We start from the raw sequence: 12,041 nt of genomic DNA, 5'->3' as shown, positions 1-12,041 counted from the left end.
TTGCCATGGTTTAGCACATTAAACTGTGATCTTGCATGTTTTCTCAGCTGATGTCAGTCCAGTCTTGCTCATTGTGACAGGAAATTTGTCTCTTTTAAGAGATGTGGCATTTAAACAGGAGCTAGCTACCATTGCTCACATTTAAAAGCTGTTTCCTAAAACAGGCTCTCTAAATGGTAAATGGTACATCATCACTCAGTGTCTTGCCCCACAAGGTTTGTTATCTTGATAGTATACATCTTGTAAAGTGTAGTTAGATTACTTAATGTACTGTATGTAGAAAATTTTCTGATGAAAACTGCACTGTAAAGGTCCAAATAGAGCTTTTATGTAACAACTTCCCCCGTTCCCCTTTATTCCAAACAGCTGTTCTTCACTTCCTGCTCCCCAACTGGCATTCATGAGTCATTGTGATCACTTGACCACAAACAACCTATTCTTGAAATATTGTGCTGACAAGATTTGATGTCACCAAAAATCTGTTTAGTTCATCCTTGAGCCAGAATAAAATCCCTTGAAGTGTTTGTAAGACATCAGATTCAAAAGAATGGCTAGAATGGACAGAACATCATACCTGATAGCTGGCTATCCTCAGTATGGAGGCATGAATAATAAGACATCATGGTATTTGTCCATGGGCAGCAGGCAAGAATGAAAAAAACAGAAAAAAGGAAAATTATTGGAAGCCTGGTACAGACAAAGTAGAGGAGAAAAACCAAATTCTCTGGGCAGGTGGGCGTAGTCAGACCCAGGTGAGATAAGACAAAAGCCATGGGTGTTGGGCTGCAGTAACACGAGGGTGAAAAGACGTAATGAGGATGAGTGTGAGGGAGATCACACAGGGTCCTCACTGAGTGTGATCAATCAGTGCAGTGCCAGGTGTGTGTGAGCTGATGGCTCCTGATTGTGGCCAGGTGTGGAAAGCCTACTTATACTCCTGGGTTTCAGCTCTCAGTGCTGACTCATTACCTCACCTTCAGAGCTAGTGTGCACATCTCCTTGTGTTTTCCTGTTTTGAGTGAGAGTTTGCACAAACATAACTGACAACTTACCTGAGTATATTATCTATGATTTACCAGCTGAAGTGGTTTAGTGCTGGAGGCCTTTGCCCAGTCCTTGTGTTTAATTTTACACTGGTCTGGTGACCTTAGTGTTTCATTGGAGGAGGCTTTTATTTCCCCTTAGAGCTTTGTTTCTAGTCAGCTGCTAGGCAGCGGTGATTTTGTTCTCTTTTCTCAGTATTAATATAGTTGGGGATATTCTTAGTTCTGGTTGCTACCAATTTGGGTTTTCTCCCTTCCCTTTCCCAAATATCGCTTGCGATTTTATTGGTTATCCTTCTGGGATAACTTTAAGAAACCTGGGTCCACAATTGTGTCCCACTTCCCCATCCTGACAGATGAGTGTAAAAGAAAAACAGTTTAGTTTAACTGTTATAACTGTTCTGTTTTTTTCCCCACTTTTAGGACCCATCACGAAACCACAGAGCCTACAGACTAGCTGTGTGTAAACTCAGCCCTCCTTACATCCCCTTCATGCCTCTGCTGCTCAAAGGTAACAGTCATCTGTGGAGTCACGGGTGATAGAAATGCGACATAAATCACATTAACTCACTGATAACTGACATGTCTCCTGTTCCTGTCTGTTTCAAGACATGACGTTCATCAACGAGGGAAATCCAAACTATGTGGACAAACTGGTCAACTTTGAGAAAATGGTGAGGCAGATGAATGTTTGTGGTTAGCTGAGTTATCTTCATCAGTATCAGTTTCAAGTTAATTATCGGTTTTCTTCCTTTTAGCGCATGATTTCCAAGACAGTGAAGATCGTACGAGAATGCAGAAGCCAGCCATATGGTGAGTTAGCCACTTCATTCAGGGCACTGCCAGACAAATAGCGATGGCATCAATTTATGCTTCCTTGTTTCGATTAAAAATGATGGAGTCAGGAAGATAAAATAGATCGAAGGTAGATAAATGTCTGTTTCTCTTTTGCAGTGGCATCTTCTCCACAGAGGGGCCTAGCTGATAGGATGTTTCTGGAAGTGCCTTCTACTCGCATATCTACATGTAAGCTACAACAGATCATCTTTACCGTTGCTATAAAAACACTCCTGACAGATTTATTTTTGAAGAGTGATTAGGTAGTATCTCAAACCCCCATCCTTCAGATGGATGCTGGGATGGTGAGTATAAAGCAGGAGATAGAGGCTCTAAGCTCAGAGCAGAGGAAGATACCAAAAATCTTGCAGCTTAATAGAGCACCAAATTGGCAGGATGTTAGTCAGGTGATTGGATAATGATGCGTTAAAGGTGTGAAATCAGCTCTTATTTTACTCCATTTAAGCTGCCCTTTCTCATTCAGAAACATTTAAATAAAGTTTTAAAACTAATGTTGGGTAGCATAACTTTTAAAAACAACTTGTACATCACAGAAATACTGGGTTGTTTACACAAAATAATGCCTTCCCTGACATCTCAGTGGCTGAATTTGCTAGCTGTGACAGCTGTGTTTACCTTCCACCAGTATGCAGCTACTTGTTGACAGGTAGTAGAGAAACAGAAACAGTGCAGTTGCTCCTGCGATTTTCATCTTTGTGGCAACAAAGGGAAAAAGGTAATAGGGCAGCTTTTTTCAGCAAATTTACTTTCATAAAATAAAAAAATGGCTTTGCTGGAACTGCCATCTAATACATTACTAATTAAAACTTATTAAACTTTTCAATTTTATTTGTGTTGTTGGATGTATTTTTCGCTGTGTGGGCATACATTTATGTGTAACTACTGATGAAAATTAGCAACTTACCAAAGCTGGTGCAACCTGTTTAATTTCTTGAGAGATCAATGTGCACCACACCATCCACTGATAAATAAACTAAGCTTATAGTAAGGATGAACCGTTTTGCATTTTTGTTATCAGATACGTCAATAATTACAGTTTAATTTCAGCAGTTGTCGATTACAGTTTTTATGTTGATACTAATCTTTGTATGTAGTTTGTAATGTAGTTCAGATGTAAACTTCAATCCTTTAAAGTTTGATAATGAACAGATTATCAAATGTCAGACCTTAAAACTTACTTAAAATGTAAGGAATGATGATGAATAAAGAAAAAGACTTTACTGTCATAGGTGTGGGGTCTAGCCTAAAACTCCACTAACTTTTTTCGTGTGGCCAATATTTACAGCTGGTAGGCAAATTTTTATAGCCAAAATATTGGTCGTTAATATTGGCAGAAATTTTTAGTTTTACCAATAGTTCACTCTTTAAAGACCCTGTAAAGTGAAATTGAATCCATATTTAGATTTTTTGTATGACAGGTCACTGTGTTATGAACCCCTAGTTCAAATTTTGGTCAAATAAACTATCTTTGTTGTCTGTTGAATAAGCTGAAGCCACGCCCACCCAGGAGAAATACAATCCTCTCAAATTTAAAAAAAATGTTACAATCTGAATTGAGGAAAGCACTCACACCATTATCCTGACCTGTGACCTTATGATCAGAGTGCAGCTGCCTGGCTCTGGTCCAGAGAGGAGACATTTTTCTGGCTCAGATGTCTGTAATGATACTTTAAATAGTCCATAGACCACTGTGGCTGATAGATTTGGCAAATTTACCTCACAATGAACAAAAAATTCAATCACATTTCAAACTCAGTGTTTTCACATGTTTACAGCGATCACATTCCAACATATCTGGAGTGTAAAGACGAAAACTTTGGATTTTTCTTTACAGGGTCTTCTAGCTAATATCTGCCAATGCACACACATCCCAATAGTATTGAAAAAAGAGCATACTTAAAGAAATTTCTCCAATAGCTAACAGACAATTGATTTTTTGAGGTTAACAGACTTACTTTAATTGTTGTTATCAGTCAAAGTAATATTTAATTAGGTATAACAATTTCCTCTTTCAGTGTAATCTGTGTACTCCAGTGGACTACTTTGTAACGTTATATCTCTAACACTAGTTGTAACCTAAAAGTGAAAGTGTCTGTAGTGTAAAAGCTCTCAGAAAATTTGCAATATAGCGTTTAACAGGTTTCATGACAAGAAACCGTGTTATAAAGCACTGGTGTTATATTTTCTTTTTTAGAGTCCAGGGAGGAAGTGTGTGTTTTACTACAATACCATTCACTGATTTCCTCTCCTTTTCATCCAGACTCAGACATCGCACCACCTCTGAGGACTCCCAGCAACATCCGACACTACATCACCAACATGAAAGTGATCGACAATCAGCGCAAGCTAACGCAGCTATCGAGGACATTAGAATGAAAGGACGTCCACCTGCTGATGCACAGAGACTCTAAAACTGTAGCTCAAACCTGAACCACTGAACTGATCACTGATGCATGAACAAATCTTCAACACTGACCTCTGGAGTTGTTGTTGACTTTTTATAGTCACACCAATTGAGGGAGGTCGGACACTCATGGAGGAACTTTCTACAGGGAGCAGCATCAGGAGGGAAAACGTGTCGTGATCACAGTAATGACCTCTGATGCTAAATCAGAGTGTTTCACCAGTGTGATCCATACCTTTATAAAGGACTTTTACATGTACAGCTGAACAAAGTGTTAAAATGTCTGTGTAACATTTTTATACAGCTATATCAAACAGAAGGACTCTGGTGGTTCCATTAAAGGGCCATTGGAACACATATTACAGTGTATTTGTCATAACAAACCACTGAAGGTCATGTTTTTGTGCACTAGTGTTTTCACATTTAAACTAATATATCGGAATTTATTTGGCAGCAAAGCCATAAACTGACATGCACATATTTCATACGATGTTGTTTGCTTAATAAATTATTTTCTCAGTTATGTGCACTCTACTGTTTATCCATCACTTTTTAAAAAGAGCAACATTTAGAAGCAGTTTTTACTCCTTAGGACATTTAAGTTGTGCTTATTTTATTTAATCTTAATTATGAGCAAGTGGGCCGTGTGCAACACTCAAAGTTATCAGATGTACATTTTCAGGTATAAAGAAAACTTTTTATTGCGCTTTAACAATTATCTTTTCAGCTTCAGCTTGTACCATGTTCCCTGTGGTGGAGAGCATGGATTAAGCTTGAGATTTGAAGTGAAGTGAAACATATATTTGATTTAACCCTGTTTTCCAGAGAAAACAGGATAATTTAGGTTTTTTTTTTTTTTTTATCAGGATCTCAACTTATTACATTGTCCTGGGATAGCAACGGTGATTTCCCATGATAAAAACTTAGAGAACCCCCCTGTGCAGCTGTGGCTAGGTGCTTAATTTTATACACCTGCAGGAACAGGTCTGATTGAATCACCTGAGATCAATAATTAACATATAGTTTTGTCCATGTAGTGCAGGGGTGTCAAACCCAAGGCCCGGGGGCCAAATCCGGCCCGTGGTCCACCAGATCATATCATATTTTTATTATAACTGGCCCAACAGTATGAGGTCTGCAGGTTTCCCCCAGTATAACAATGCAAACTTAACCTTGATGACTGAAAATATCCTGGTTAAGTCATAAGAATTAGAAAGAATGAAGAGTTATAACACTTTGATAAAAAGCCAGGAATGTGGGAAAAGAAATGTGTGTTTTCATTTCATATTTTTTAATTTGCATCTTATAATTACAACTTAAAGTTATGGCTTTGACTTTTTAAAAATCATAATTTTGACTTTTAGCTCATATTTTGACCATTTAGACTATTTTAATTTTTTAGTCATCCTGTGACGTTTTAAACTCATGAATTTGAATTTTATCTTACATTTTGACATTTTCAACACCTAACTTTGAATTTTAATCCCAAATATTAACCTTTTCGATTTAAAATCTTCAGTTTTTATCTCATCTTTAGACCTTCATAATCAGTAATGTAAGTTTTCCTGCTGTGATAGTCTGACATCCCTGATGTAGTGTATTTCAGAACTCACAAAAATATTTGTGGCCATATTGATTTTGTAAAATCTATATCTGTGCATGTATCTCCTTAGAAATTTAACCGTCATATTGCTTTTTAATTCAATGGTTTTCTACAGTAGAGGAATTTGCATGATCTTCCTTAGCTACATGTCATATCTGACCTTCCATACTTCACTCTGATTTTGATCATTTTTTGGTAAAACATCTGGCCAGTAGGTGGCAGTGTGTGGCGTGATGAGCTAAGGTCTGCTGTAGTGGCCGATGTTCAGTCTCACCATAAAACTGCATTGAAAGAAAGACAGACTCTTGCATACGTTTCCACTGTAGTGACCAGTATGAATAAAAGGTTCAGTGAAAGCACAAAAGTTTGTAAAAACGGAAATATTTTATTTAAAGTACAAACAATAACAGATTAAAAAATGACCTCCCCCCTTGACAAAACGTTCCCCCCAATATGGGGTGAGAAAAATTCACAACAAATCAGTTTTTCCTTTGAATTCAAAAATACTCTCCTCGTTATGAATATGTACAACTTCTTTAAAGGAAGTCCCGGAGAGTGAAAATGGGCTTACACATGTTAGAAATAAAAAAAGAAAAACCAGTGCCTTCTCCTGATGGAACATGGAGGAAGTAGTAAAATGATCCCCTGTCATTATAAATAATGGGCTGACATGTTTAGTTTTAAAAAATGACAAACGTGATGTTAAAAGTGTTAAATGAAAAACCAAACGGGGATTTTGCGGACCGTTTGATGAATAGTAAATCACTTTGTAATAGGAAGAGTGTGATGAGGCAAACAAATGTAAAACACATGCTCAGTATCATGTTGGTGTTTGGACAGGTGCAGCAGCAGAGCGCATAAATTACACATCCATTTCAACATACCAGAGTTCAACTGCGATATGTTCTGCTGTGTTTGCTTTCTGTGTCAGCCTGTGGTATGGAGAAGCTCAGAAAGTGAAGGAGCAAAGTAGTAATGGGTTTTATACATTGATTCTTTTCAATACCACAGTTTTTAAAATCAATTCAGTCTAATTGGTTTTAAGATATTCTGTCCAATTTGAATCCTAATGGTTTGTAATTTTGCAAAGCTTTCAGTTCTTCTTAAAACATTTAGGACTTTGGACCTCATCTGTTGTTATATGCATGTGGTAATCTGAGTACTCAGAAACTGCCCTGACACTATAAAGACATAAAAGATCCCATCAACATCCATTATAAAATGATTTTTGATAACGCTTTATAATAACAACACGCCTCTGATCACAGCTGTGTTTTTTTGCACTGGCAGCACTAATTTTCAATATCATTTCAATACAAATCCAATATAGTCCTGTGTTTTATTCCTGCTCTTTTTTTAAGATTTAATTTTGGGCTTTTTTGCTTTCATTAGAGAAAGTGGAAAGAGCTGGAAACACGGATAAGAGAGTGGAGAATGACATGTGATTAAGGAGCCTAAGGCCAGACTTGAACATGCGCCCTGTGTACGTGGGCCCCGACCCCATCACTAGGCCAAGTGCTCCCCGCCGTCCAGCATTTCCAGCGCTTTGCTGCAGTACTCTACACCAATCAGAATGCCCTCTCCCTTACTGGTTCGTATCACCAGGTTAGGAAAAACTCTACTCACTGGTTTCTTCACCATCTAAAACAACTGAAAGTATCATGATTTGACTTACTTTAATATTTCGAGATATTTCCCATGCCTAAAGCTGCTGGTTAAGCACTAATTGATGTTACTGAATGTCTTGCTGTGCATTGAACACCAGGGTACTGGCAGCTCTGTTGACAATATTTAGAGCAGTGGTTCTCAACTGGTGGGTCTGGACCCAAAAGTGGGTCACGGAGCAGTTTTCAGTGGGTCACGACTAGGTGTCTGAAAAACAAAATAGTCCCAAGAAGTCCTGAGGTCCAAAGTGGACATGCATTGATACCTTTTATTTTACCCCCTTTTCTGTGAAATTGGGTAAATTTAAATGTTTCATCAAAATTTTAACTAATTTATATCATTTGCTTGCAATAAAAAGGTTATCTTTCCCATGATAATTATGAAATTTCTCAAGATCTCTGGAAAACTGGCAAAAACGTACACATAAATATAGGGAAAGAGGGCTTAAAAGTTTGTCTGTTTTGGCCCTTTTCTTCTTCATATCATGTATTTTGGTCCAATCGTGCTCCAGACTGCAGCATATTCAATAAACTAAATCAGTTTTTGGAAACTTGGGTAACGATTTCCTGTAAGACAGTCTGGTGGGTCCTGAGGCCGGACCAGTTGAGAACCACTGATTTAGAAGATATTTGAGGACGCTGGCTCCAAAAATGATCTCTCATTGAGCTGAGAGGCTAGCAGAGTCAAGGCAGCTGGCAACCAAGGGAGGACAGTTAACAGAGTTATTCTCTCATCTTTCAACGAGGTAAAGTTTATAAAATAATCAAATCAATTTACCATAAATAAGTTAGTCAAATCAAGGGCTATTTTCATTTGTTTCAAATGGGGAGGGGCCAAGAAGGAGGTTGACAAAGGGGCAATTTTTGATTATTGGAAATTAGCCCAAATTATCAATCTATTTTTGCTGCAGTGGTATTGAAGCAGGAATCAATGTAGTTTAATTTTATCAATCATTATATCAAAGTTGAAATTCTACCATTACACTAGTGGTGAGAAGATGTGTGGAGGAAAAAATGCACACAGCGTGAGAAAACTGAGTGAATGAGAAAAGCCAGAACCTCACAAAGGATGGACTCAAAATGTTCTGGTTTTTCAATATAAAACAAAAGAAAGCACTGAAATAAAAAAGAGTGACTATAAATATTGCACTTCCAAACAACATCGAGTTCCCAGTGCCTAGTTGTTATCCCTTTGTCAGAGGTATAAAACGTCCTGTTGGACGCTTAAATCCGGACGGCAGCCTTATTGTCTTCTAAATATGTTCCTTTGAGGTCATGAGGATTTTAAAATTTAACCTGAATCTTGATTTTGATGATGCAGAAATGGCTGAACCTCAATAATCTGCAGCTACAGAGGTGATCGGGACAAACAGGACTAAGCAGTGGGAAAGCTAAAAACCCGATTCATACAGAAACAAACATTCATAAATATACCATTCACACAAATGCATGTAGCACACTCAGTCCTTACTCTTACCCACAGACATTATTTACATTAAGGCACATAAAGTCTATGTACAAAACTTTTAAATGTTCAGTCCCTGTAGCCTTTTGAAGTGGGATTTAGTTGCTAAAAAAGGATGTTTTTAAACTCAATGCTAATTGAGGGTACAGTTTCTCACAGTAATGCACACTGTGAGTCCAAAATGGATCATTCACACTAAACTAAGATTAAAATTCTCTGTAAAGGCTACAAAACAGCTGATTGTCTCATCTTTGGATCAAGACTTCATAACACCATGGCTGTGGCTTCTCGTAAAAGTCATTTGCTTGCACATGGTTTCCAAATATAGGAGTAAAAAACAGCAAAATATTCTCTAAAAGAACACCACTCTCCACACTGCTTCAGGCCTAACGTGAGGTTCCACAGGTCTGCAGCGGTGGTTCCAGTCCCATCCCAGTCGACTTACATTTGTAACTCTGAACATGAGCAAAACAGGACAAAGTGTTCCAAGAATTCATCAGTAGGAGTCAAAATAAGAACTCAAAGGAAGGAAAAGTCAGTCAGTCTCAGGTGTCTTTGGATTTACATCAGTAGATTTCCTTTGAGTGCAAAAAACAACCCAGCGCTGTCCACCGACCTGAGGCAGAGAGAGAGACATCCATCCATGTGTTTTCGGCGCCTGTTTATCCCAGTTATGGGTTGCAGGTTACTGGGTTAGCGTATCCCAGTACAATTCAGGACAAGAATGAAAGAAGCCCCTCAAAAAAAATCAGGAATCAAACTGCAAAACGTTAAAATTATTGGCTTTAAAATGTAGGCTTTTTCTGCTTTGGCTAAGTTAGCATTTCCATCTGCGACCTTCGAAACCGGACGAATACTTTCAGGCTTCAGCAGGCCGCGTAAATCACAGCTCCTGGCTGCCACAAGCTACATGAGAACACATCACATCATTAGCACCAAAATAAAGCTAGCACAGGACTCTGCAACAAAAATGATACCCATCAGGCATCTGACTGAAGCCTGCGCCTCTTGTTCCTCTTGTTCAGCTTCATGTGAGTCACTGAAGAGAAGTTCTACATGGTTGCAATCCCAACCCGCCATCAAACATAAATTAAAAAAGAGTGAAGAAAAGAAAAAGAAAAACATTCATTTGGCTTGGAGATCTTTGGATTTTCTTCCTTTAGTGCAGCACAGTGGAGTTCCAGTGGTCTCTCTTTCTCTTTACTGATCCGCTCATCCATCAAGTTTCTCCATTGCAATCATATGGCCAGGTACTGTGGTTCTGTTAGTTCGTCTAAGCCTCGGAGGCAGCCTGTGGTTTGAGTTGTGCTTTCTCCATGGCCGTGCCATACGGTAGGGATCGCTTGAAGAAGCCCAACTGTGAGAGAATATTAGATAAACAGAAATAAGTAATAAGATCAGGCCTAGTCAGATTGATTCACTACAACATATATAAAAAATCTCATATGACAGCACTGACCTTGTATAGAACGTATATTAGGAGAGCCAGGAGCAGTAAACCAGCTAAAATGGCTAATATGATGATCCACAGAGGTACCGAGTTCTCAATATCAGGCTTGTTCCACACCACAGTAGTCACCACCTGAGGATGGAAACACAGATATTCATCATAAATTAGCTGTTTTCAGCCTGTACATGTGCATCTAAAAAAATCAGAAAATCATAAATTTACTTCAAGAAGTAAAACTTCTGTATATTCTAGATCAGAGGTGTCAAACTCATATTGAGTCTGGGGCCTGATTTGCTCCAATGAGACGTCCTGAGGGCCGGACTAGTTAGGCCAGGAGTTTCAAAGCCTAACAAGGTCAACATTTAACCATAAACTGTCATTTTCACCAGAAGTAAAACATGAAATAAATAAATAACACTGATAAGTAGAAAAGCACTCAGAGAGTGCAGACCTCGACCATTTGCCCTATCTCCCAATAGTACAGAATCCTTTAAAAAAAATTCCTGGATCCAGATGATGATCCGGATCACTCCCAAAATCTATTCAGTTCTTCCTTATGCCATTTTTGACATTTCCTTAAAATTTCATCAAAATTGGTTCTTAACTTTTTGAGTTATGTTGCTAACAAACAAACTAACAAACCCTGCTGATCAAATAACCTCCTTGGTGGAGGTAATGAATCATTCTGAGATGAAAAAAAAGGCAAACTTATAAATTCAAATGGCCAAAATACGACATTTGAAGGCTAAATGTTTTAAAAAGGCAAATATATGAGATAGAAAGTCAAAACCACAAGTTTGAAAGGTAAAAATATGACTTAGAATTTTAAATTGTGAATCTTGAAGGTTAAAAAGGATCTGAAAAGGTCAAAATCATGAGTTTAAGTCAGAATTGTGGGATGCAAAATTGAAAAAAAAATGAAATGACAATGTTAATTTCTTTTCCCACCTTCCTGACTTTTTGTATAATTATTTCTACCCTTTACTTTTTCAGATTTGAATAATTCAACAAGGATATTTTCAATCATCAAGGTTAAGTTTACATATTTATACTGGAGGAAATCTGCAGACCTCATAACGGAGGGCTAGTTATAATAGAAAATTGTACGATATTGCGGGCCAGATTTGGACCCCAGACCTTGGGTTTCACACCCCTGTTCTTAGAGTCATCTCATAAAAAGTGAAATATTTCAAGACTTTAAAGCTGATGACCACTGCTTACAGCTCATGAAAATCCACTAACTCATGATGTTAGAATATCAAAAACATCAGTGAAAAAAAAATATTTGTAATGCAAAAATGATGACCTTCTGGAAATTGTGCTCATTCATGCACTCAGTATTTGTTTGGAGCTCCATTACTGCATCAATGCTACATGGCATGGAGGCGATCAGTCCGTGGCACTGCTGCCACGGACTGATCATCAGTATTGTTGAGTCTAGGGTCCCTAATCTTCCTCTTGACATTTCCACAGAGATTCTCTATGGGGTTCAGGTTAGACCAGTTGGCTGGCCATTCAAAGAAAGTAATACCTGGGCCAGCAAACCAGTTTCTG

At 38.1% G+C, this 12,041-nt stretch overlaps 2 protein-coding genes and 1 long non-coding RNA gene across 12 annotated transcripts in view; 1 reads left to right on the top strand and 2 right to left on the bottom strand.

Moving 5' to 3' along the window:
* LOC121517285 overlaps positions 1–939 on the bottom strand; it is a 52,185-nt gene extending 51,246 nt beyond the window's left edge. For 2 of the 5 annotated variants that reach the window (XR_005992546.1, XR_005992547.1), the window contains exon 1: positions 575–939. This is a non-coding gene — a long non-coding RNA (uncharacterized LOC121517285). The remainder of the gene's footprint in view (positions 1–574) is intronic. The other 3 variants (XR_005992544.1, XR_005992548.1, XR_005992545.1) reach the window with 3 other exon arrangements.
* Positions 1–4,828, top strand: part of rapgef3 (Rap guanine nucleotide exchange factor (GEF) 3) — a 53,525-nt gene extending 48,697 nt beyond the window's left edge. For all 6 annotated transcript variants that reach the window (XM_041798944.1, XM_041798947.1, XM_041798945.1 and 3 more), the window contains 5 exons: positions 1,467–1,554; positions 1,653–1,717; positions 1,802–1,856; positions 1,998–2,069; positions 4,162–4,828. In XM_041798944.1, the coding sequence (XP_041654878.1) occupies positions 1,467–1,554; positions 1,653–1,717; positions 1,802–1,856; positions 1,998–2,069; positions 4,162–4,277 (396 nt within the window). In that variant the 3' untranslated portion in view covers positions 4,278–4,828. The remainder of the gene's footprint in view (positions 1–1,466; positions 1,555–1,652; positions 1,718–1,801; positions 1,857–1,997; positions 2,070–4,161) is intronic.
* A 1,445-nt stretch (positions 4,829–6,273) lies between these two features.
* The window catches only part of itga5 (integrin, alpha 5 (fibronectin receptor, alpha polypeptide)), a 67,536-nt gene continuing 61,768 nt past the window's right edge, over positions 6,274–12,041 (bottom strand). The window contains exons 29-30 of the mRNA XM_041798942.1: positions 10,497–10,619; positions 6,274–10,394 (exon numbers count right to left, since the gene is read on the bottom strand). Of these exons, the coding sequence (XP_041654876.1) occupies positions 10,311–10,394; positions 10,497–10,619 (207 nt within the window). The 3' untranslated portion in view covers positions 6,274–10,310. The remainder of the gene's footprint in view (positions 10,395–10,496; positions 10,620–12,041) is intronic.

The sequence above is a fragment of the Cheilinus undulatus genome, linkage group 11 (genome assembly GCF_018320785.1).
Source record: "Cheilinus undulatus linkage group 11, ASM1832078v1, whole genome shotgun sequence".
In the NCBI taxonomy this organism is placed as follows: Eukaryota; Metazoa; Chordata; class Actinopteri; order Labriformes; family Labridae; genus Cheilinus; species Cheilinus undulatus.
Note: the sequence above shows the minus strand (reverse complement) of the source record. Positions and strands in the feature narration are given on the sequence as shown.